Below are 25,886 nucleotides of genomic sequence, written 5' to 3'. Positions count from 1 at the left end.
AACTTTTCAGTGCTCTGGGTAACTCTCGAAGACTGTGAGTTGTGGACAAGCTGCCAATCAGCATTAGTGAAGGGTGTTTTCACAAATGGTGAATTCCCTGGCACCGATGACATCAGAAGAGGAAGAGAAGAATAACTGGTTTCCACTACACCTCCACTGTTTGAGGGCCTCATCATGGCATGGGCATGACTCTGGGTTCCCAAGGCTCTGGCCACAGAGCAAAAGGTCTGATAGTGATGCCCACCTGATGTAAGCCATGGGTCAGTCCTTAATGGGGCCAGGGCCACTATGGGAAGCATCTACCAAGTCAGAGTTGGCAACTACAATAGGGGGAGCATTGTCCCCATGGACAAACTCATGGGGTCATGAGGTCATAGATCTTGCACTAGAAGGGGCCGTGGAGTCCACTGAGTCCAACCCCCCCTTTTACAGATGAGGAAACTTAGGACTAAGGAAGAGAAGGGATTCGCCAAGGTCATGGGGCAGCAAAGAAACAGAGGATCCTGGGTTTAGCACTGGAAGAAGCTTCTGAGGCCATGAAATTCAACCTCCTCATTCTACCCACGAGAAAACAAGCCCAGGGAGAGGGCAAGGGACCTGCCCGAAGTCAGATGGGCAGTGAACTTGAGAGGAAGGATTTGAATTTGGGCATTCTAAGCCCAGAGTTGGCGATCTTCCAGTTGTACCAGGAGACCTCTCAATGAGAAAAAGGAGAAAGAAGGGAAAAGGAGAAGGAACAGAAGAGAAGAGGAAAAGAAGGTGGAGGAGGAGGAGGAAAAGGAGAATGATAATACTAAACAGGTCAAACAGCTCATGTTCATGTAGCCCTCCACAATTTACAAAGTGCCTTCCTCATGATAATTTTGTGAAATGGGTGGTGTAAGTATCATCTCCATTTTATAGCTGAGTACACTGAGGTTCTAAAAGGGGACCTTGGGGACAGTTAGGTGGCACTGTGGAGAGAGAACTGGCCGTCCAGTCAGGAGGACCTGAGTTCAAAACAGAAAGGGGACCTTTCTTAACATCAAATAGATAGTAATGGACAAAAGAAGGATTCACAACCAGTTCTGGATCCAAGGTCCATTGTCTCTAACTAGGAAGACTTCAACTTTACCCTCTCAAAACTAGATAACTCTAACCACAAAACAAACAAGAAAGAAGTTAAGGAGGTGAAGAGAATTTTAGAAAAGTTAGATATAATAGATCCCTGGAAAAAACTGAATGGGGATAGAAAGGAATACACCTTTTTCTCAGTGGTACATGGCAGCTACACAAAAACTGACCATGTATTAGGGCAAAAAAACCCTCACAAATGCAGAAAGGCAGAAATATTAAATGCATCCTTTTCAGATCCTGATGCAATAAAAATTACATTTAATAAAGGGCCATGGAAAGATAGATTAAAAATTAATAAACTAAGCCATTTTCCCTACATAACCACATTGGCCTAGCCGTTACCCCCAACCCTACAAGTCGCCTCCTTGAAATGCTGGAACCTGAAGTTCTAGCTTAGGCGCCCTTGGGGTGATGTCTCTACGGATCTCTGTAGTCCTCACAGCCCATCAAAGCCCCACAATCCCCCTGAACAAAGTGTTTCCTTGGAACAAGCAAAGTTCTAGCCTGAGGTTGTTGGCCAGGGAACTCAGGATAGGGTAGGGACATGGGATGGGGCAGGGGAGACACTGGAGTGGAGGAAGTGACTGTCCCCCTCTCTCTCTCCCTCCCTCCTCTCCGTGCAGGCCATTGCTCCGAGATTACCTTACCTCCGGCCGGGAGGCACGCCTCGGTGCCCCCGGGGCCCAGGCCACTGTCCCACTGACCAGCTGCTGGGGGGGCCTGCGCAGACATGTGGCCAGCACCTACGAGGAAGGTGGATGGAACAGGACGGGGATTAATGGGGCAGAGCTCCTGGAAGCCAGAGGGGGATGGGCAGGAGCCCACAGTGTCCCCCAATCCCCAGGGTGGGGTAGGGGGGTGCCAGGGATCCAAAGAAGGGGAAGTGGTTCAGGACTTGTCCTAACCCAGCACTGTAAAGGAGCACAGACATGTCACCCCAATCCTACCTCTGAATCCTTCAAGTAGCTATGTCAGAGGCCCCGAACTCAAGAGACAGCAAAAAAGGTGGAAACATGAGGAAGGGGAGGGAGGGAGATGAGCTGAGCTGCTCCCACCCAGCCACCCTCTCACTTACTTCTTGGTCCTGCCCCAGCTGCTCCTGTGTCAAAGTAGGAGAAGAGTGAGTCCAGCTCATCTGGACAGAAGAGAGAGTCACGTCGAAATTTCCGTTCCAAAGTGCTGGCTGAGGGGGCAGGAGGGGGAGGGACGTTAGAGCACTGCTCAGCATCCCCACCTCCCATAAGGCCTCATGCACCTGAGGCTATCAGGCCAATACCCCCAAGTCTCCCCCACCCCACCCCCTCGAGGCTATAGCAGGTTGGGGGCCAAGGAGACAACAGATGGAGCAGGCAGTGTTCATTTGACAAAAGATGCAGAGGAGACTCGGGCCAGGTGGCTTGCAGAATTTCCAAGCACAAAAGCCAAAGGAGGGCAGGAAAGATTTGGGGTCCGAGGGTCCCCACCTGATGACAGCGCTGCAGGGGAGATGGCGGTGGGCTCCTGCCGGAGCTGGCGTCGCATCCTGGGGACCCTAGGAGAACTCTGGTGCCGCCGACATTTCTTCATGCTCCATCGCCGGGGCTTGGCCTCTCCCCCACCAGCTGTCTCACTGGCCTCAGCCCCAGCCCCTGGAAGCTTCTTCAAGAACTTTCTCTCCACATATTTGACCTTGATCCAAGCTTCCTTGTCCTGCCTGGGGAGGAGAAGGTGAAGGTGAGGATGCACGACCAAAGGCTATAACAAATGGCTGACTCACTCTTTGAGGCCAGTCCCACAGCTCCACCATGATCCCAACCTCTGGGCCCCTGAGACCTCCTGCTCCGATGGCCTCATGCCCCTCAAGACCCAGGTTTCATCAATAAATCCCTGACTTTTAACTTGTTTACATATTGTTTCCCCACAGGAGAATAGGGTAAGTTCCGGGAGAATGGAGACAATCTCTATTTTTCTCCTTGCATCCCAGGTTATAACACAGTAATTAAGAAATAGTAAGTGCCTAATAAATGCTTATTCATTCTAAGCTGAACCTGGGCCCTCCACACTCCTCTATCCTTCTAATCTCTGACCCCACCTTTCCGTCTCAACAAACCATGATCCTCTTGTTCCATGCCCTCTCAGCCTCTCAATCCGATCTCCCATCCCCCTCCCCTGGCCCCACTCCTCTATCTCCTTAACCCATGACCTCACTCCTCTATCTCTCCCATCCCTGACCACACTTCCCCTGAGCCCACTCTTCTAACTCCCCACCTCCTGACCTCGTCCCCACATCTTCCCACATATGACCCCATCCTTGGTCCTCCATCCTCTCAACTTCTGAACTCACTTTTTATTCCCCCAACCCATGACCACATCCCTACACCCCCTAAACTCTAAGACTATTCCTCCATCCCTTGGCCCATGACACTACTCCTCTATCTCCTCTTTCATGACCTTTTGCCCATGTCCCCATCCCTCTATCCTTGACGCCACTCCATGCTCTCAACACCTGAGCCCACTCTTCCATCTCCAAGTCCATAACTCCATCACTCAATTGCCCCAACATATGGGTCCAGTTCTCCATCCCACTACCCTTGACTGCATTCCCCCATGCTCTCAACATCTAAGCCCACTCTTTCATCCCTCTGCCCATGGTCCCCATCCCCACACCCTCCAAACCCTGAGCCTGTTTCTTTATCCCTCTATCTATGACCTTGTCACTCCATTTTTCCACCCATGTACCCATCCCTCTATCTCTCTACCCATGATATCATCCCTCCATCCTCCCAGTGTGAGTTCAGTCTTCCATCCCTTTGCTATGACCCAAACGCTATATCCCTCCAACCTCTGACCATGCCCTTCCATTTACCTCAACCCCTAACCCCAACCCCCAGTCCCAGCACATCCATCACCCTATCTTTTGACCTACTAACCTGGGACTAGAGGCTGTTGGCTTCTGGAGCCCCAGTTCCTCACACTGAGCCTCATATATCTGGTTCACGGTGCTGTTCCCAAGCTCACACATCAGCTGAGAGGAGAAGATTAATAGGGTTAAGCCTCATCAGTGGCTCTGATACACAATCCCAACACACACACACACACACACACTCCTGTAGGGGTTACACTCACCTTTAGCAGCTCTGGCTCCCATGAGTCCAGTGTCAGGGACCGGACCTTGGAGCAGTGGACCCCCAGACTCCTGGGTTGTAGGGGAGGAAGGGGAAAATGGAGAGTCAGGGAAGGGGCTCAGTTCAAACCCAGTCTCCCCAGGGCTGACCTAGGATAATCCTCAGCTACATATGGCTTAGCTAATGTGAGACTTTCCCCTAGGCTGCTCATCTCCTCGGTCACATCAGCCCAAGCTGGAAGTGATTAGCAAAGGAAATCTGTTCCCAGACTAGATTCTCATGATGCATTCCAAAGACAGATGAAAATGATTTGGGGATTATCCCAAGCTTCCTCGCTATAGAGATTACCCAGCCTGCTGCTCTCTCCACTCCCCAAAGGCAGATGAAGCTGCATGAACCCTCTTGAGTGGTTGAAGGACCTTGAGGCTGCCAGGAACCCAGCCCTGCCTGGGCATGAATCCTCTACAATGTCCCAGGACTCATCCATACTGAGACACTTTCAGGGAGGGGAAAGTGCCTTCCTTCCAAAGGAGCTAGCTACTGCCAAAGTTTTCTGTACATCAAACTAAGGTCTGTCCATCGACAAATACTCTTCCCTGCCTCCACAGTGGTGGAGGGGAGGGGGGTGTGGCAGAGAGTGTCCCAGCTCTTCCCTCTTCCTCAACGATCCTTCAAACACTTGAAGACAACAAGCATGCCCCGCCCCCAAATTGTCTCTTCTGTAGGCTGAACATCCTTAGTCCCTTCAATGGATCCTTGGTCCCTTAGATGCACTTTAGCTTATTAATGTCCTTTCAAAATTGGAACATCCAGCCCGTCCATTGGGAAATAACTGAACAAGTTGGGGTATATGATTGTGATGGAATATTACTGTGCTATAAGAAATGACAAGCAGGACACTCTCAGAAAAAACTTGGAAAGATTTACATGAACTGATGCAAAGTGAAATGAGCAGAACCAGGAGAACATTGTATACAGTATACAGTAACAGCGATACTGTACAATGATCAGATATTCTCAGCAATACAATGATCCAAGACAAATCCAAAGGACTCATAATGAAAAATACTATTCACCTCCAAAGAGAGAAGTGATGGAATCCGAATGCAGATCAAAGCATACTCGTTTTCCACTTTCTGTATTTTTTTCGTGGTTTTTCCCTTTAGGTCTATATCTTCTTTCGCAACATGACTAATATGGTAATATGTTTGGTATGATTGAACATGTATAACCTATATCAAATTGCTTACCATCTCAGGGAGAGGGAGGGAGAGAGGAAATTTGGAACTTAAATTTTTTAAGAAATGAATGTTAGATTTGTCTTTATATGTAACTGGGGGGGAATTTTTAAATTTAGAAAATTAAATATTATTTAATAATATAAAACGAACGAATAAGAAGTTGGGACATCCAGAAGTAAACAGGATGACGATGATAGTAATGATAGCATAGCTACTATGTGCCAGGCACTATGCTAAGCACTTAAAATATTATCCCATTTGATCCTCATGACAATCCTGTAAGGTGGGGGCCACTACTATCTCCATTTTACAGTTGAGGAAACTGAGGCAAACAGAAGACAAATGACTTGCCCAAGGTTACACAGCTAGTAAGTATCTGAGGCTAGAGTTGAACTCAGGTCTTCCTGACTCCACTGCGCCACCTAGCTGCCTACATGCTATCAGATGCTACAGTGAGGTAAGACCTCCCTTCCTCTGTATACTCTGACTCTCGATGCAGCCTGAGATCAGGGAGAGGTCGGTCTACGGGATACCCCAATCTGTCCCTATATCCTACTCTTAGGTTTAGAGTAAGTCTTGTATCATCCCCTGAGGCTTTTAATCTGTGATCTCCAGTTCTGCTTCTGGGGTTCCTGAGGCCCTAGGCCAAAATGGTGGATCAGCATGATGCAGTGGATAGAATGCTGGACCTGGAGTCATCAAGAACCGGGTTCAGATCATCCCTTCATCACTTACTAGCTGTGTGACCCTAGACGAGTCACTTCACTATTCTGAGACCCAATTTGTTCATCCCTAAATAAGGATAATAAGTCCCACAGGACCTGTCTCACAGTGCTAATGGGAGGTGGGTCCACTGAGATTATGAACTTAAAGCAATTTGCAAATGATAAAGTGTTATATCAACATCCATTATTTGTCATTACTTTACCCACAGTCTTGGCCTGAGGCTCCTGAGGCTCCTCCCCCAGAGTCCCAGCCCTGGCGTACTCAGCTCACCTCCCCAGTGCCAGGATATTGAGTATTTAACCCAGTGGGGATGGAGTGCTGGGAAGGTCTGTGTTCAAATCCCAGTGACCCTGGGCGTCTCTTCACCTAAGCCTCGGTTTCTCCATTCACAAAATGAAGATAATACCTGTGGCACCTCCTAGGTGGCCCCAGCACTGGCCCTGATGTTCTAAGGTCCCAGCCTTGGCCCCGAAGTCCCTAAGGCCAGCCCTGGTCCTGGGTCCCCTGCCTCCTCCTCCTCATCTCCTGTCCACTCCCCTCCCCACATACACACCTGTGGATGCCCGAGCACTCGATGCACAGCAGGATACCTAGGTTGATGCTGGCCCAGCGGGGGTCAGGCTGCCCACAGTCACAGCACTGACCATTGCCTGCCACACTCTGCACCCGCTGGAGGATGCTCTCCCCCTTGCTGCTTCTATCCCTGGTGTCTGGGGCGGAGTCAATGCTGCTGGTGGATGGAGATGCCGTTCGGTCCAGTCTCTAGGAAGGGAGAGAGCTGGCGGTGACACCTGGGCATGGGTTTTCTCAGCAGGGACAGATCCATCCACCTACCACCCACCCCCATGCCCTAAACACGAGAAAAAGACAGACCCTGCTGGGATGTTGCACTACCAGGTGTGGCCAGCAGATGGCAGGGCAGCCCCACTGTGCTGGTCCCTGGAGCAGTTGGCTGTCTCCAGACCCAGGCTCACCTCGATGTAGTAGCTGTCGGGGCTTTCCCGGTAAGCTGAAGCAATGCTGGCCTGGACTGCCTGAACCCAGGCTTGGCGGAGCTTCTCTGAGTCAGCCTGTAGCATGCAGCTCCTGGGGAGGAGGGATCAACGCTGGGATAGGGGAGCCAAGTCCCCAGCCCTTCCCCCAGGGAGCCCCTAATTTCATATAAGATTCCCCAAACTGACTCCATAGACAGTCAGTTGGAACAGGGAGCACCACCTCCAGAAAACCCACCATCATCTGGAGAAGAAGGCTGGTATCACCACCCTCCCCACCACTGGAACCTCCTTCCTCCCCAGCCAGGGTCCAGGCCCCTTACTTTGTAGGAGAGACCACCTCGAAGCAAAACCTCCTCTCTATGTCCTCACATGGCTTCACAGTGCAGAGACGGAGATCATCCACCACCACAGTCAACCCGTCCTGGAGGGATGGATCCATTGAAAGCCCAGCCTTCCCCAGACCTTCGGACTGCTTCACAAACCAGCCCCTGGCTAGCCAGAGTACTGTCCCACCCAATCACAGGCCCAGCACCTAACCCACTGAATCCTTGTCCTGGATTCTGACCCCCTGACCATGGCGCCAGATACTGACCCCCTGACCACTCAGCCCCGGAACTCTTACCCACCGATGAGGACTAATAAGAATGGATTATGTTACATACATGCGTGTTATATGATGTAGTACATACATTATGTTATAGGTGCTACATATATGCATGTTATATAATGCATTGTATATATTCTGTCATATGGGTTACATGCACGTATGTTATATAATGCATTTAAGGTTTATAAACATTTCACATATGTTATCTTATGTGATTGCACCACAATCGCAGCCCTGAGACCACTCAAGAGGAGAGAGAAAAGCATGAGATGGTTCCATGGACCCCTTTCTGGGGGAAGAAATAATGAGGCCCTAAAGCCCCCAGACATTGGCTTCAAGGGATCAAGAGGGAGAAGAAGAAACCCTCTCCCCACCCTCTCCTCCTCTCCCACTTCATTCTCAGCTGTGCACTGTGGGATGGAAATAACCAGAAAAGCTCCAGACCCACCAGGCCAGCAGCCCTAGCCCCCAGTGGCTCAGCTCCTGCCCACTTACCTTGAGCTTCTTCTGGTAGACCAGTTGGCTGTTCTGGATGGAGAACCACCTCCTACACAAAGGAGTATTGAAGGATTGAAAGAGTCAGGGCACAGAGCCATCTTCCACCCCAGAACCTGCCTGCCCTTTCCTCCTTTGGAGGACCTCGTGAGATTCCTAAAGCAAAGATCTCATTATGTCTCTCCTCCACTTTTAGTTAAACTAAAACTCCTGTTTGGTATTTAAAAGTCCTTCCCATTCTGGCTCCGACCTTTTTTTTTTCCAGGCTCCTTACACATTACTCCCACTCCCCCAGGCTTTGCTCCAGCCAGACCAGCCTTCCTGTTCACCACATACAACATTCTAGCTCAAACTTCCCTGCCTTTGCCTGAGGTGTTCTCCACGCTTGGAATGTCTTCCCTCCCCCCACCTTGAACTCTCAGAACCCTGGCACCCTTCTAGGCTCAGCTCAAGCGCCACCTCCTTCCAGAATCTCTCCTGAGTCCCCTAGTACTTAATGCCTTCCCTCATCCAAATATCTTTTTTGGTATCTATCCTGCATCTATTTATCTTCCAACATGCTATATTCCCCCAGTACAGTGTAAGCTCCTGGAGGGCAGGGACTGTCTTGGTTTTGCATTTGTATCCCAGTACCTGTACAGTAATTCACTTACTGAATGCTTGTGGGGTGACCCATTGATTTCCCCATACTTCCCCTTCTCTTCCACCACATCCACTCCAACTCTCACCTATTCCACGTCTTAAAGGCATTGCTGGCTCTCTTGAAAAGGTATCCCTCCATGACCACACCGTTGGGAGCGTCTACATCAAACTCCACCTTGGATTCATCATAGGAGAAGTCCTGGTGGAGTGACAGGAAGGATGAGAGGTCAGAGAATGAGAGGAGAGGCACCTCATCCTCTTCCCCCTAGCCACCATGCTCTCAAATTACCAAAATACCATCACGTCCAAACCCATAGATTCATTCCTTCCCCTCCCTGAAGGGAAGAGAAGGGGCAGCTAGGGGAGGTGTCCATGGTACTGAAATCAGCTTCTTGTTCCAATCTAAAGACCCTCGGCCACCACCTCCTCCCCTCTATCTCCTCCCCAGGGGCCTCAGCGTAATAGGCAAACTTACCTGCAACAAAGTCTGAAGTCAACAGGTTCCCGAGGGCAAGAAAGAAGAGAAAAGGAAAGTGAGTGAAGGGCCTCCCCAGTGATGACAGCTGCCAACTCTCTCCTTACTCCAAGGGAGCATCTTCCTAATAATGCACTCTAGGATCCCCAAGAGGGCAATCTCATATTAGGAGACCAGTCTTTCCCTATTTCCCCCTTAAAGTTTTATAAAAAAAAACCTGGAAGTGTCTTTAGATATCCATTCCACAACAACTCCCCACCACCATTATCAGACACATAGGGAAACAAGTTTAAGACGTTAAGTGATCTTCCTGAGGTCACATAGTGGATAAATTGAAGTGTTAACATGGGAAGCTGTCTTTTGCCTCTCAGTTCAACATTCTTTCCACTACATCCTAGGATTTGTTTGAGAAATGATCATAACTGCCATCCCTCATTTTTGTACACATGGAGTCCCAGAGAGGAAGGGTGACTTTCCCAGCATCGCACACCCAGCCATTGGCAGAGCTGCAGCCAGATCACAGGACTTTTGACTCCCTCCAGGTGAGGACTCTTTCATAGTCTCCTCATACTTCTCAAAAAAGCCACAGTGATCTTGGGTACTGAGGTCCCCATGTCCTACACAGTGACGGCAACTCTCCCCAATGAGGTCATCCTTTGGTCTTTGGTTCTTCCCCGAAGGTGACTGGGTTCTCCCCTTCACACCTAAGATTTCCCATCCCTGGCCTGAGGACATGACACAGCACATCAAAGACACCCGAATGACCCTCAGTGACCTTGGGACTTCTTGTTGAGTCATTTTCAGTCGTGGTCGACTCTGTGACCCCATTTGGAGTTTTCTTGGCAAAGATATTGGAGTGGTTGGTCATTTCCTTCTCCAGCTCATTTTACAGATGAGGAAACTGAGGCAAACAGGGTGAAGTGATTTGCCCAGGATCACACAGCTAGTAAATGTCTGAGGGCAGATTTGAACTCAGGTCTGACTCCAGGGCCAGTACTCCATCCACTGTGCCACCTAGCTGCCCTGCCAACAAGTGGGACTACCTTCCACCTACTGAAATCTCCAAAGACGAAGGTGACTCATTCTTCTCCACCTCTATCAATGGCAGATGAAGTAGGAGGGACTTAAATTAGACACAAGCAAGTGCTTCCTGACCTGTGGGACAGTGGAAACAACACTGGATTCAGAATCTTAAGGCCCAAGTTCAAATCCCAGCTCTACCACTCACTCCTTATGCAGCCTTGGAAAAATCACTTGATCTCTCTGGGTCAACGTTTCCTCATCTGAAAATGAGAGTTGGGCTATATACCTTCTGAGGTCCTTCTCAGTTTGAGAAATACAGTCAGGGGTGTGCTGAACCAGCTAAGGCTGACTCACAAGAGTCGATTGTTAAATTTTCAGCGTGCGCATTTACACCTTGGACATCAGCAAATGCTACAGATCAGGGCTTGATTTGTTGTTTTGTTGATTGTCCAGACTTAAGAAAGTGATTAGGGAAATGTTAGCAATGTGGATTAAACATGAAAGTGTATTGTGTACACATTTTGGGGGGGGGGGTGGAGCTGGTTGTTAAACATTGACCAGTATATTCCCATCAGTCTTATGACCTGGAAGGAACAGTTAGACCTGGATGCACTGAAAAAATAGACAGAATTGATCAAAATCTATTGAACTGGGGAAAAGCCCTGACCAAGAGCAGGAGGGTAGCTCCTCATGGCCAGCCTTAGCTGGCAGATGGTCTGATCTCTGAGAGGCTTAGAAGACAAGGCACCCCATGGGAAGGTCATTCCTTCTGTCTTGAAAACCTAGAGTCCTTGACCAGCTCCCCCTTTAAAAAGAACTACTGGGGGTGCTGACAGTGGAGGGATTCAAAGAACCTGAGGGGATCATAAAAAACAGGCTTTCCCATCTCTAGACATCACTGTACCCCCAAATAGGGACCTTGGAGAGAAAGAAATCACAGATCCAGAGCTATAAAGGACTCTGGAAGTCAATGAGTCCAATCCCTTCATATTGTAGACAAGGAGACTGAGGCCCCAGAAAAGTCAAGAAATTTTCCCAGAATTGCCTAACTTGTAAGTGTTTGAGGAGGGATTTGAACCCAGATCTTCCTGATGGCAAGTCTGGTGTGCTACCCTGCCATACCACGTTGAGGGGTAACAGTGGGATAGCTCACAGAGAGCAGCTGGCCAGCTGTGTAAGGAGAGGAGCCAATAGGATGGACAGGAGAACGGCCCCTACCCCACAAAGCAGCACTTCCAGCAACTCTCTCCCAGCCCCTCCCCTGGGCCTGGGGGAGGGGGAGGGGGAAGAAGAGGAAGTGGGGGACAATGTTACAGAATGAGGAGCCCACAGGGCCTAGACTGGGCACAGACACAGAGAATCCAATCTGTAAAGACTCTTGGTAAAGCCTAATTATCTACAGAAAAAAAAAACAAACAAAACAAAAAACATCTCCCCAAATCCATTTGTGGCTTCACCTAAGCCCAACAAATCCTTATTAAGCATCTCCTATGTTCCAACACAATGTCCAGATGCTGAGGTCACAGAGACAAAAATAAGACAGTGCCTGCCCTCAAGGAGTGTCCATTCTGCTGGGGGAATGGGGACGGGGAGGGGAGGGCCACACATCTTACACCCAGGTTCAATGACTTTTGAGGAGGCAGTGAGCACTAGCAACATGGGAGGGGGGGCAAGGAAAACTTCTCGGAGGAGGAAGCTCTGATGAGCCTTAGAGAAAAAGAAAGCAAAGGCAAAGATAAGGAGGAAAGTTTCCAAGTGTGGAGAACATTTGGGGCAATGCATTGAGCCGGAGTTATGTTGTGTTTGGGGGTCTGGCTTGGCTGGAAGTTAAATTGTACAGAGGGAAGTAATGTGAAAGAAGATGGGAAAGGCAGGTAGAAGCTAGGCTGTGGAGGGTCTGAAACACTAGGCTGAGATTATGTATTTTATCTTAGAGGTGATAGGGAGCCACTGAAGGTCCTTGAGCAGGGGACTGACATGGTCAGACCATGAAAATGATTTTGGCAAGTTGTGGAAGATGCATTGGAAAGATTGAAATTCAAGTGGCCAATCAGGCAGAGATTACAACAGTCCAAGCAAAAGGATATAAGAACCTGAATTAGAAGGGTGGCTGAGTGACTGAAGAGAAGAGGGCGTGGATGACTTTGCAGCTGATTGGATGCGGGGAGGCGGGCGGGTAAAGGAAAATGAGGCATCAAAGGTAACTCCAAGGTTATGAATGTGGGTGACTGGAAAAATGGTGCTGGGGGCAAAGGCAACAGGAGAGTCTGGAGGAGGAATAAGTTTAAGGCAGAGGCTGAGTTCTGGTTTGGGGATGCTGATTTTGAGGAGCCTATAGGAGGACGTCTCCAGGTGAATGATGAGTGACTGGGGCTCAGGAGAGGGATGAGGGCTGGGTGGGAGTCATGCACAAAGGGACTATACTTGAACCTGTGGGAGGTGATGACATAAGAGACTGAGAGACTGAGACAGAGAGACAGAGACACACAGAGAGGCAGAGACACACAGAGAAATGAGACAGAGAGAAAAAAGACAGAGTGGCACAGAGAGGCAGAGACAGACAGAGAAATGATAGACACAAAAATAACAGAGAGAGATAAGAGCCAGAGAGGTGAGAGAAAGGGTGGGGGTAATGTGAACAGAGGAAGATGAGAGACATAGAGAGACAAAAGAGGGGCAGAGGGCCCAGCGTAGAACCTCGGGGGACATACACAGTTGGGGGGCAGGTGAGAACTAAGGATAATCATCCACGAAAGGAGACTGAGAAGGAGCAGCCAGACAGGAAGGAGGACAAGCAGGACAGAAACCTAAAGGAGGGGGGCTCGGTCCGCATTAGTTGCAGGGAGAGAAAAGAGGATGAGCAAAGAGGGATTTGGCTGCTGGGGGATGATGGGTAATCTCAGAGAAAGCCATGTCCGTTGAGCAGTGGTGCCTGGGAGCCAGATTGCAAGGGAGTGAGAAGTGAATGAGAGGGTTGGCAGTGGAGGCAGCAAAGGAAGAAGATTCTTTCTCTAAGTGTGGTGGGGAAAGTGAGGCAAACTATCTGGCCATTATTGGAGGGGATGGGAGGCTCAAATGCTTTTTTAAGCATGAGAGAGGAGCGGGTAGAGAAGGAGAGATTGAGGATGTGAGAGAGGGGGAGAATGATTCCTGAAAGTGACAGGAAGGAAGGAAGGAAGGAAGGAAGGAAGGAAGGAAGGAAGGAAGAAGGGAGGGAAGGAGAAAGAAAGGAAGGAAGGAAGGAAGGAAGGAAGGAAGGAAGGAAGGAAGGAAGGAAGGAAGGAAGGAAGAAGGGAGGGAAGGAGAAAGGAAGGAAGGAAGGAAGGAAGGAAGGAAGGAAGGAAGGAAGGAAGGAAGGAAGGAAGGAAGGAAGAAGGGAGGGAAGGAGAAAGGAAGGAAGGAAGGAAGGAAGGAAGGAAGGAAGGAAGGAAGGAAGAAGGGAGGGAAGGAGAAAGGAAGGAAGGAAGGAAAAAAGGAAGGAAGGAAGGAAGGAAGGAAGGAAGGAAGGAAGGAAGGAAGGAAGAAAGGAAGGAAGGAAGGAAGGAAGAAAGGAAGGAAGGAAGGAAGGGAGAGAGGGAGGGAGGAAGGGAAGGAGGGAGGAAGGAAGGAAGGAAGGAAGGAAGGAAGAAAGGAAGGAAGGAAGGAAAGGAGGGAGGGAGAGAGGGAGGGAGGGAGGAAGGAAGGAAGGAAGGAAGGAAACAAGTTAAGAAGGAAGGAAGGAAAGAAAGAAAGGAGGGAGGGAGGGAGGAAGGAAGGAAGGAAGGAAGGAAGGAAGGAGGGAGGGAGGGAGGAAGGAAGGAAGGAAGGAAGGAGGGAGGGAGGGAGGGAGGAAGGAGGGAGGGAGGAATGAAGGAAGGAAGGAAGGAAGGAAGGAAACAGCATGTCTTAAGTGTCTGCTACGCACCAGGCACTGTGCTAAGCTCTTTACAAATGCTATTTCATCTCATCCTCACAATCACTCTTGTAGGTGGGCACTGTTATTATTTTACACTTGAGGAGACTGGGGCAGGCGGAGGTCAGGTGACATGGCTGGGAAGCATCTGGGTCTCTTCTGACTCCAGGTCCGGTGCCGTAGCCACTGAAGCTCCCGGCTGCCTAAGATCTAAGCTCCTTTACTCTCGTCTCTGAGGAGCAGAGATGGGAGGAAAGGATGGGAGGGAGTTCTGAAAGATGGAGTTAGGGAGGAGGAGCTCGCAGGAAATGGGCCTCTATTTTCTCAGCGAAGTAGGAGGCAAGGACATCTGCTATGAGGGGAGGAGGAGGAGAAAGACAAGGTCTGGAACAGCTGATGGGACGAGTGGGACAGAAAGTCAACCAGGAATAAATAAAAAAGTTTCACCATGCAATAACGAGGACCCATCTGGGATTCAATAAAGAATGTGCGAGGGTAGCCACCAGCATGGTTGTGGGATCGCCTCCTTGTTAGAGGCGGCTAGGTGGCACCATAGTGCACAGAGCGCTGGACCTGGAGTCAGAAGATCCGAGTTCAAATTTGCCCTTAGACACCTAGTAGCTGTGTGACCCTGGGCAAGTCACTTAACCTCCGCCTCAGTTTCCTTGACTATAAAATGCAGGATAATAACAACATCTACCTCTCACAGTTGTTGTGAATCTCAAACGAGCTATTTGTAAAGCACTTAGCATGGTGCCAGGTATATAGTAGGTGCTACATAAATGTTTATGCCCTTGCCCACCCTCCATCTCAGGAGTGGTAACAGAGAAGGCCAATGGAGGGTGGGGAGAGCCGACGCTGAGGACTGGCAGGGGATTAGGCACCAGTAAGACAAGGCGCCAAAGAGTCTAGGGCATAGGTTATACTGGTCAACCATAGGGTCCATACTAATTAGAGAGGAAAGGAAAGCTTAGAGCAGGAGTGATAGAGTAAGAGAACAGAGAGGGATGGAGGGAATGGAGATCCCAGTGAGGACAAAGGACAGGTTTAGGAGATTTAGACAGGAAGAGATGGAAGGCCAGGAGAGTGTGGTCAGAAAAGAGGACTTCTGAGTTCAAAACCATGGAAGCAACTCAGTTGTGAGTGATGGTGAGGTCTCAGCTATGACCATCCCTTTGGGTGGCCAATGTAGATCAAAGGGGTAGGTCATGGTTTTGAGGGGGTCAAGAAACCGGGAGTCCGAGTTGTCAGAGGGGACATAACCATGTAGATTTGGGGACAAAAGTCCAATCTACAGGGGAGGAAACCATGACACAGAGAGGTTATATAGCTTATTCGAGGTCACCTGGCAAATATCAGAGGCAGGATGTGGGTTATGCCCCCCAAGTATGAGGACAGGAGCTGAGCTGGAGAGAAAGTCTGTGAGGAAGATAATGAATTCCTTCAGAAAAGGGGAACGGTCCCTCCTCAGAGACAATCCACTTCCCACTCTGTGCCTTTCCACAGTTTCTCCCCCATAACTTTGTTCTCACTCTGTCTTTTAGAACTCTCTGGTTTCCCTCCAGACACAGCTAAAGAAATACTTTCTCCATAAGACTTCCCTTGATCCCCTGTGCACAGCTAGCTCTCTCCCTCCCTCCCCAAACTACCTTGTCTGCATTCTCTATGTATCCTGTATGCATTTATACATGGGCATGCTGTTTCCCCTTTAGTAGAACATGTTTCTTGAGGGCAGGAATGCCCAGCACAGTGCCTGGCACATGGAATTTGCTTAATAAATGCTTGTTGAATGGTTGATTCTTTGCAGAGGTGGGTGACTATGGCTGTGTAATGTTGCATATACAATCAGAGACAGCTGAAATGTCATCAGTTTTGCTGACCTGCTTCCCCCTTCTCCAGCCCTTTCTTTTTTCATTCTTTGTTACAAGAGACGGATGGTTGAGTAGGAAGCGGAGAAAGGATATATTTAGAAGGGAAGGTGATTTAAAAACAAAAGGTATTGATACACATGGGATTTTTAAAAAAAAATTGCAAAATAAAAACCAGAGATGAGAGGGAAAGTGTTCTGGAGGCCAACAGATCACAAGCATCAAGAAACTGGGCTAGGTGACAGATGGAAGGAGAGGTTGCTGAGTGGTAGGGGGAGAGGGGGAGGGCCTGGGAGGAGATGCCAACTCCTCCTCCTCCTCCTGGCTTAGTGTGTCAGGGCTGTAAGGGAAAGAACAGCCAGCACTGGAAAGGCTGTCTTCTGGACAGCCAGGGTCTGGGGCATAAAAAGATAGAAAGCATGAAAAAATGAAAATCAAAAAGGAGGAAGAGACTTTTGTTGATGACAAAGCAGGAATTCCAGAGGGTGCAATGGAAAGGGAAGTCAGAAGATAAAAAGGACCAGGAAGGGCTAGGATTGAAGTGAATGAAGATGACAATACCACGTACAGGTAGCAAGAGAAAGGGGCTTTAACTCCCAGAGGATGTCAGCTCTGAATCACTGGGACTAGGAGAGTAGGCAGACCGAAAATCAGCCCAGCCAAGCTGAGGATTAAGCAACCTTTATAAGCTTACATGCGAGCAAGCGCTCACATGGTAGTCAGAAAAAGCCATACAAGGATACTCTCAAGGTGTCTCTTAAGAACTTTGGAATTGATTGTGTGACATGGGAGACACTGGCACAGGACTGCCCAGCATGGCATGCCCTCATCAGAGAAGGTGTTGTGCTCTAGGAGCAAAGCAAAATTGCAGTAGCTCGAAAGAAATGTAAGGTGCACAGATTTGGATAATTCATCCTAAATGTTCACATGGACTACTTGTGTCCAACCTGTGGTACAGCATTCTGAGCTCATATTGGTCTGATCAGCCCCAGTTAGACTCATTGTAACTTGACTCTAGCACAGTAATGTCATTTTGGTCCTCTTTGAGAATGAAGGACAACCACCAACCCCAGGTCACATGTCACAAAAGGGAGAATTTGGCCCAGGGAAATTCCATGGGCAGAGTCCAAGGATATTGCCAACTTAGGGTTTAGGAATCTGTGGAGGGAGATGGTTTTGACCTGAAGCCCAGAGGAGAGCTGGGGCTCAGAGACAAGAGAACCTCACTTCTCCAAGGGCCAGGGAAGTTGGGACAAAGAGCCTGGGCTATCAGGTGGCAGAAGGGCAGGCATTGAGCATGGACAGGATGGATGATCCATCTCTCACACAGAAAAGTGGCAAAGATGATCAATTCTAGAAATATCCAGTGTAGGAAGGGCTGGGGGAAGACAGGCACACTGAACAATTTTGAGAAGCCATTAGGAATTAAGCAAAAAATGTCACTAAGCAGTCCAAGCCCTTTGACCAAGGGCATACATATGCTCAAGGTCAACGACAGAAATAAAGGCTCCATATAGACCAAAACATTCATAGCAGTCCGATCAGAAAACAAAGTGGATGCCCATGAATTGGGCAATGACTGAACATACAAATGGAAAATAGTTATGGTGCCATAAGAAACAACCACCATGAAGAACCTAGAGAAGCACGGGAAGACTTCTATGAACTGATGCAAAATGAAGAAAGTAGAACCTGGAGACTAATATAAGCAATGACCACAAGAACGTACATAAAAATAATACTCGAAGGCAGCTAAACTTTGACGCACTGCAATGGTCCATCTTGACCCTGCAGGATATAGCACAGAACACACCTGCCTTCTAGTAGAGAAGTGGGGGACTACGGGGGAAGAATGTAGTCTACATTGCCAGAGGTGGTGGGTCATAGCTGGAAGGGACCTTAGGAGCTACCCAGGCCTTCAAATACAGCCTTCTTACCATCTACCTCCCCATGAGTCCATTGGTTCTATTTAACTTTTTGTTGTTCTTGTTAATGTTGTCGTTACAAAGAAGAGTTCAATTGGTTGGCAAGGAGTGAGCTATATAGACAAATTACTTTGGGGTAAAAAAAATGGTATTAATAAAATTTTTTAAAAAATAAAAGACTGAGCTGAAGGATTGACCTACAAGGCTGCAATGGCAAGAAAAGTGGGACTTTTTGCTGTTTCATCTTTTGGAATGCTTCTCAGCACAAAGGCAATCAAGTGCCTTTGATTGAGTCCTGCCTTTGTTTGAATCAAGTCTGATTGAATCAAGAGTCTTTGATGACCTGCTTAAGTCACAGGAAAGCCTAAGTCACATGAGTTTGAGTCACATGGTTGTGACACCCTCTGATCCTGAAGATGTGTATATATACTCAGAGGTTAGCATTTTGCTTTGGGGCTCACTCATTAGAAGAGTGTTCATGTGATTTGGCCAGACAAGACTCTGGGTAGCCGTTAAGGAGCCCCCTGGCTTTGAAAACCCAGAAATTGGTGCTTCTCTGTCTGGTAACTATGTATATATTGCTATGGTCAGACAGTTGGAAGGCTGTCTGTTGATTTGTGTTTCTTTCTCTGTTTGTAATTTTTGTTTGTATTTGATCTGAAGTTCAGGGTGCTGACTTTTTCCCCTGAACTAAGTGAATGATATATGTATGTTTAATTAAAGTAAGATTGTTAACCCCTTAAAGTTGCTTTCCCTTAGAAAAGCAGATCAAAGAACCTGTGCTAGCAGCCTTCCTGTGTGCTGGTGTTATTGGCCTTACACCTCCACAGTAGCTGCAGGTAATATTATCATTACAAAGGCCTTGCACTCTGAGGGAAAGGCCCCTCAGAGAGACCAAGAAGCTGGCATTCCCTCAGTTACTATACTTCGAAGCTCTGCCAGTGAGTTGATGTAAAAAGGGACCATAATATCTTTCCTGCCCACTTTAACAAGGTTGTTGTCATTGCCAATGAGATAATGCACGGGACGGCCCTTTGACAGCAGGGTAGAGACATATGGGGCACCTGGCTGTCCTGGCCCTGCCCTTCCCAGCACCTGGTATATAATATACACTATGGAATTCCCCCTTTCTCCCCTTTACCCTCTGCTGGATCAGGGCATGTTTCCTCTCCATCTCCCGCTTCTCCACTGCAGAGTCAATCACCAGCTGGTCCAGCTATTGAGACACAGAGAAGAAAGTTCTGTGTCACATCAGAAGCTGTCCTAGAAGTCTACATTCATTCATTCATTCATGCATTCATTCATTCACTCACTCAACAAAGTTCTGATAAAGTATCTACTCCAAGCCTGGCCACAATGCCAGGTTCCCAAGAAGACAGACAGGGAGGGAGCTCCAGCCGTGTCTACCCCAACTCCCAGATTCTCCTCCCCCAATCTGGCTGGACTGCAGCCCCAGGCTCACCTCTGCCGCCAGCTTCTTCATGTAGGGGTCCAGTTGGTGTAAGAGGCTGTAACCCTGCTGGAAGAAGGCATACTGCGCATGCATGAAGGACAGCATCTGTGGGATGAATGGTGGTGATGTTCAGCCCATACCAGGGCACACACCTGAGTCTAAAGGTACCTCCAGCCTCCCCTGCACTGAGATCTCACATGGGAGCACCAGCTTTGATAGGCCCCCATGCCCACATACCAGGTACACACAGTCCTGAGCATGTGCCTCAATTCACATGGGCCCATCCCAGCATATGGGGCCAGGACTAAGGGTCTCCATGTGTCTAAGCACATGTGGGAGCATGGGGAAGTAGTGTCCTAGCACACACGTGTCCAAGCATGGTGGGCACAGGTTCAAGCTGGTAAACATGTCTTACACCCAGACATAAAATGTTCCCTCCCCCCAATATACACATACACATACACAGAATGTGTTATTTTGGGAAGGGAGTAGGAGGGGGCAAGGGGAGGGAGGAGAGAAGATGAGTTCTCACCGCATCTAAGATCTCAAACTTCTTCTTAGCTTGAAGGACGTTGATCTATAAAGGCAGAGACAGACAGACAGACAGACAGACAGACAGACAGACAGACAGAGACAGAAAACAGAGAGAACATGTCAGCATGGAAGCAGGCCCCCTGGGGCTGAGGAGGCTGGGGAGGCAGCAGGGAGCAAGGCACTGAGCCAGGCTGGCTCCCAGCCCAAACATTGCTCACTTTTCATTGTCCCTCAAGGCCACCACTGGCACTGCCCACCTTCATCAAGCCTCAACCCAGCCCAACAATTAGAAAGGGTTCTCCATGGCCTCCAGAATCCTCTTCAGACCGCTAACCCTTAGCCTGCCACTCCTGACCCTTCCTAATCTGTCCCCTGACCGTCCAGCCTCCTCCTTTCAAAGGACACTCTACAATTTGTTGTTCAGTCATTGAGGCATATCCAACTCTTCATGACCCCATGGACTCTCCATGGGGTTTTCTGGGCAAAGATACTAGAATGGTTGCCATTTCTCTCTCCAGCGGATTAAGGCAAACCGAGGTTAAGTGACTTGCCTCAGGTCACACAGCTAGGAAGTGTCTGAGGCCAGATTTGAACTCAGGTCTTCCTGACTCCAGGCCCAGCACTCTATCCACTGAGCCACCTAGCTGCCTCCATACTCCACCCTAACCAGATAATAAAATCAATTATACAGTACCTATTATGTGTCAGGCACTGAGCAAAGGTTAGCACATTTGATCCTCATAACAATACCGGAAGGTAGGTGCTATTTTTATCCCTACTTTACAGATGATGAAACTGAGGCAGACAGAGGTTAAATGACTTCCCCAGGGTCACACAGCTAATAAATGTCTGAGGCTAGATTTGAACTCAGGTCTTTCTGACTTCAGGCCCAGTGTTAGCTGTCACATGCCTGACTCATTTCCACTTCTGGGTCTTTGCTTATATGTCTTTTTTTAAAAGGATTTGTGCTTTTATATCACCTTATTTCTAATACATTTCTCTCCCTCTCCCTTGCCCTCCCCAGAGAGACATCCCTTGTAACAAAAAGTTAAAAAAAATATGGAGAGAGAAAAAAATTCAGTTCAGTAAAACTGTTTGGTTCCATAGCCACAGTTCTCTAGAGACCTGTGCCAAGAGGGGAAGAAGATCTTGGCTGTGTTCTCTTTTTCATTCTCACTGGCACCTCCATTCCTTCCATCTCTCAGCCTTTTCCCAGGTCCTTATTTCTACTTTGTCTCCCTTTCCTGCCAGTTTCCTGGTTCTTTCCTCTGGAATCCACCTTGCCCTCACCCACTACTGCTCTCTTGTCTCCCTCATGAGACTTGGAGCAACTTGAAGGGCTCTTTGCATCTCTGGTGCTTAGCACAGTGCCTGGCACACAGTAGGCACTTAATAAATGTTTGTTGATTGCCTAAATCTTCATTAAAAGGGAAAGCTCTTCCATGGGAGCTCCCTAGCCTAATGAAATCAAAGGTGTGATCAGAAAACAAATCGATTCTCTACCCTATTCGCCATATTGATTGTTCTGAATCTTCTCTTGTCTCCATCTCCTTTTCTCTGCTCACACCTCCATCACCCTAGCTCAAGCCCTCATCACCTCTCTACTGAATCCTCTGCAATAAGCTCCCCTCCTAAATGTCTCCCCTCTCCAAACCATCATACAGACCACAAAGCCATATTCCTAAAGCACAGATATGACCATATCACTCCTAATTGCTCCCTATTACCTCTTGGGTCAAATACAAACATGTCTGTCTGGTAGTTAAAGCCAGTCATAACCTGGCTCTAACCTACCTGTCTTATCTTATTATACATCAATTCACTTCATGTACTCTACTGTCCAGCTAAATTGGCCATCTTCTCATTCCTCACATGCAACAGTCCATTTCCCATCTCCATGCTTTTTCCCAACCACCCACCCCCATCCTTGGAATGTACTCTCTCCTCATTTCTGCCTCTTTGTGAATACATAGTCTCTTCCACATAAGACATCCTTCTTTCCATCCTTCCTTTCTCCCCTTCTCCAAATCTTCCATGTCAACAAATTCCACATCCTCCAAGAATTCTTCTGAGATCGATCCAGATCCCAAGGATCTCTCCCGGCTCTGGGCTCCCCCAGCACTGACTGATACAACTCTCTTTTGACCCTGATCACTCAGGGACTTCTGCCACTTCTCATCTCATCTCCCTGCTTTAACTATCTGGGTGAATCATCCATGAAGTGAGGGGGCTGAACTTAATTTCTCGGGGCCCTTCCAGATCTAATATCCTAGGATTCTCCCCCTCCCTCCTCCAGCACAGTTGCTCCAAAAACACTGTGAATCCTGGAACATCAGAGCTTGAAGGGGCCCCTACCTAGAGGGAAAAGGAAGCCCAGGGAGAAAGACTTGAGAGTTACCAAGCAGCAGAGGCTGGATGAGTACCCCGGTCTTCTGCCTGCCTCCCACTCCAGAGCCCCTTCCCCTAAGTACATTAGGTCCTCTGCTCTAAGCTAGCATTGGGGCCAGTCTCAGGGAAGCTGAACGGTGTTGCCCACCACCTCCCCTCCATGCCAGGGACCCCTCACCAACCTGGAGCACGTAATCCAGAGCCAAGTGGCGGAAGCATTTGCGGGTGAGGGTCAGCGCTCCAGTGGCCTCCTCAACCTCGTGTGGCCGGTGCCGCGGGGCCTGCGCATTCTTCACCAGAGACATCTCCATGTCCTCTCGGACCTTGTCAAATTGTTTCTTTGTTTCTTTGAATTTCCTAACGTCACTGTGGAGAGCGGGGAGGAGAGGTCAGCTGGTGAGGGAGGGGGAGTCAGGGCAGAGGGAAAGGTCTCAGTCACCCTAAGTCTCACTGTGTGGGCTCCTGACAGTCGTCAACCTTGGGGCCTCTGTTTTTTTTTATCCAGAAAATGGGCAGAACTCCCTCTCCTCAAAGGGAAGAGGATGTGTCCTGGCCATGCTGACTCTGGGAGGGGTGGGGGCAGGGATGTAAGCCCAAGTTCAAAAAGCCACATGAGCAAAGGACTATTAGCTGAAATGCGCCTGCTCTTTGCCAGGATGGAATAAGTGTGGAAGGAAGCAAACCAATAACATGGAAATATGTTTTGCATGGCTTCACATGTATGAGCGATATCATATTACTTTCCTCAATGGGTGGAGGAAGGGTGGAGGGAGGATAAGAATTTGGAATTCAAAATTTTCAAAAAGGAATGTCAAAATTTTTGCATGTGTAATGGGGAAATATTTAACAAACAAAAAATATAGGAAGGAAGGAAGGAAGGAAGGAAGGAAGGAAGGAAGGAAGGAAGGGAAAAGAGAGGAAGGAAGGAAGGAAGGAAGGAAAGAGGGAGGGAGGGAAGAGAGGGAAGAGAGGGAAGGGGGAAGGAAAGAAGGAAGGAAGGAAGGGAGGAAGGAAGGAAGGAAGGGAGGGAGGGAGAGACGGAGGGAGGGAGGAGAGAAGGAAACTAGAATGAGGCTAGATGGACAAGATGGGTGTACATCACAGGAAGCTTTGAATGGCAGGTTATTCTATTTCTGTAGCATCTTTACAAAATGCTTTTCTCACAATAACCCTGTGAAATCGGGTATGTTAGCTTGATCAGCCCATTTTACGGACAGGGAAACTGAGGCACATAAGTGCTGGATTCAAAGGATCAGTGATTTAGACCTGAAAAGGACCTCATAGTTCCCCTAGTCCAGCCTCATTCTTTTTAAAGAAACTGAGGATCAGAGAGATTAATTATCTTGCCTAAGGACACACAACTAGTGAGCATCTGCAGCAGGATTCTCCTCCAAGTCTTCCTGACTCTGAGCCCAGAATTTTCTCCACTACCTTATGTGCCCCAAACTCTTAGAATAGAGACATTTCTCTGGTGTCTGTGTCCCCAGAGTCCAGCATGTGAGTGACACTAAATAAATACTCGCTGAATTAAAGACAATGTAGTGTGGTGGAGGGGGAAAAAACTGGATCTGAAGTCCTGAGTTGTATTTGAATCCTAATCCGGTCATCACTCATTGATTCATGCAGCTTTTATTGGGTCCCTACGAAGGCTTAGGTGCTGAGTATACAAAAGTCAACAAGAGTCCCTGACCTCAGGGAGCTTCCATTCTAACTAGGGGACCAACAGATACACAGAAAACTGAATACAAAATATATACACCCTAACTTCCCACCAGCAGCTGGGCATGGAGGGCTCAGGAAATCTTCATGTGGAAGGAAGCACTTGAGCCAATCTTGGAAGAAAGCTAGGGATCCTGAGAGGCAGAGTTGAGGAAGGAGCACATTCCAGGCACGGGGACCTGAAAAAAGGCACCGGGCGGGGACAGCCCAGAGGCCAGGTTAGCAGGAACAGAGAGGACATAGAGTGGAGTCCTGGGCCAGAAATGCTTGGAGCCAGATGGTGGGGACTCCAAGGGCCAAACAAGAGCTATGCAGAGATAGACACACACACACACATACACACATACATACGACATACACATGCACACAGTATATTCATATTGCAAATACATACACACAGGCACACATGTACACAATCACACATACAAACACACACACATATATACTAGAAGATTTTAGATCACTCCTTTATGCATGAGCTAACATAGATCTTTCTCTGTGTATGTAGGTATACATGCGTGTATTGTTTTTAATATCCTCCGTCTAACTTTGAAAGTCCTTTATAGCCTGATTTAAGGCTCCCTTTCTAAGTTTATCTAAGATAGAGCTTTTACTGTATGTGTGTATGTATATATATGTCCATGTGCTCCCTCGTTTTCAGTCATGTCCAACTCTCTGTGACCCCATTTGGGGTTTTCTTGGCAAAGATACTGGAGTGGTTTGCCATTTCCTTCTCCAGCTCATTTTACAGGTGAAGAAACTGAGGCAAAAGGAGTTAAGTGACTTACTCAGGGTCACACAGCTAGTAAATATCTGAGGGCAGATTTGAACTCAGGGCTTTCTGACTCCAGGCCCAGCCGTCTCTCCACTGCGCTACCTAGCTGCCCATGTTTGTATTACTACGGGCAATCGTTGAGTTCTTTCTGTTGAGTCTGAGTCTTTGTTACCCCGTTTGGGGTTTTCTTGGCAAAGATACTGGAGTAGTTTGACATTTTCTTCTCCAGATCATTTTTACTAGGGGCAATCAGGAGCCCCTAAGGGTTCTTGAGCAGGAGAGTAGCACGGTCAGCCCTGTGCTTACAGAATGCCAACTTGTTATCTATGGGGAAGATGAATTGGAGAAGCAGGGGGCCAATGAGGAGGCTCCAGCAGTAGTCCAATGAAGAGCTGATGAGTGGCCTAACCTAGGGCAGGCTCCCTGTGTGAGTGGAGACATCTGTCCGCTTGCTGGACACAAGGAATGAGGGAGAAGAAAAATCAAGAATGACTCTGACGTTGCCAACTTGGATGACTGGCAGGGCCAAGAATGGCCAAGTTCTGAAGAGGAGAGAGTTCGGGGAGAAGCTAAGCAATCCTGAGCGTGAGAAAGGAGCCCCTGGGACGTCTCATGGGCAATGTCCAGTGATGAGTCGGTGAGATGGGAAGGGAGCTTGGGAAAAGGCCAGGACTGGTTACAGAGACCTGGGAGGCAACAGTCCAGAGGCAATCGCTGAACTCAGGAGGATGAGGTCGCCAAGAGCCATAGATAGAATGGAAGGGAAAGGGAAGGAGACCAAGAGAAGAGAGAGCCTGGAGGGTGACCCGCAGGACCTTAACCAAAACATTACCCATCTCACCTTCATCTCTTTAAAACGAGGGTGTGGGAGGAGACGAGCACTAAGGCCCCTTCTACCGCCAGACTGA

At 48.5% G+C, this 25,886-nt stretch overlaps 1 protein-coding gene across 2 annotated transcripts in view; it reads right to left on the bottom strand.

The window, feature by feature from the left end:
• ACAP3 (ArfGAP with coiled-coil, ankyrin repeat and PH domains 3) overlaps positions 1-25,886 on the bottom strand; it is a 66,018-nt gene that overhangs the window by 14,277 nt on the left and 25,855 nt on the right. Inside the window, exons 6-20 of one of the 2 annotated variants that reach the window (XM_036745360.1) lie at positions 22,667-22,850; positions 20,095-20,139; positions 19,572-19,667; positions 19,251-19,325; positions 9,402-9,413; positions 9,013-9,125; positions 8,285-8,336; positions 7,503-7,603; positions 7,162-7,273; positions 6,741-6,949; positions 4,222-4,291; positions 4,026-4,120; positions 2,580-2,809; positions 2,192-2,299; positions 1,764-1,859 (exon numbers count right to left, since the gene is read on the bottom strand). In XM_036745360.1, coding sequence (XP_036601255.1) covers positions 1,764-1,859; positions 2,192-2,299; positions 2,580-2,809; positions 4,026-4,120; positions 4,222-4,291; positions 6,741-6,949; positions 7,162-7,273; positions 7,503-7,603; positions 8,285-8,336; positions 9,013-9,125; positions 9,402-9,413; positions 19,251-19,325; positions 19,572-19,667; positions 20,095-20,139; positions 22,667-22,850 — 1,598 coding nt within the window. The remainder of the gene's footprint in view (positions 1-1,763; positions 1,860-2,191; positions 2,300-2,579; positions 2,810-4,025; positions 4,121-4,221; positions 4,292-6,740; positions 6,950-7,161; positions 7,274-7,502; positions 7,604-8,284; positions 8,337-9,012; positions 9,126-9,401; positions 9,414-19,250; positions 19,326-19,571; positions 19,668-20,094; positions 20,140-22,666; positions 22,851-25,886) is intronic. The other variant, XM_036745361.1, reaches the window with a different exon arrangement.

The sequence above is a fragment of the Trichosurus vulpecula genome, chromosome 2 (genome assembly GCF_011100635.1).
Source record: "Trichosurus vulpecula isolate mTriVul1 chromosome 2, mTriVul1.pri, whole genome shotgun sequence".
In the NCBI taxonomy this organism is placed as follows: domain Eukaryota; kingdom Metazoa; phylum Chordata; class Mammalia; order Diprotodontia; family Phalangeridae; genus Trichosurus; species Trichosurus vulpecula.
Note: the sequence above shows the minus strand (reverse complement) of the source record. Positions and strands in the feature narration are given on the sequence as shown.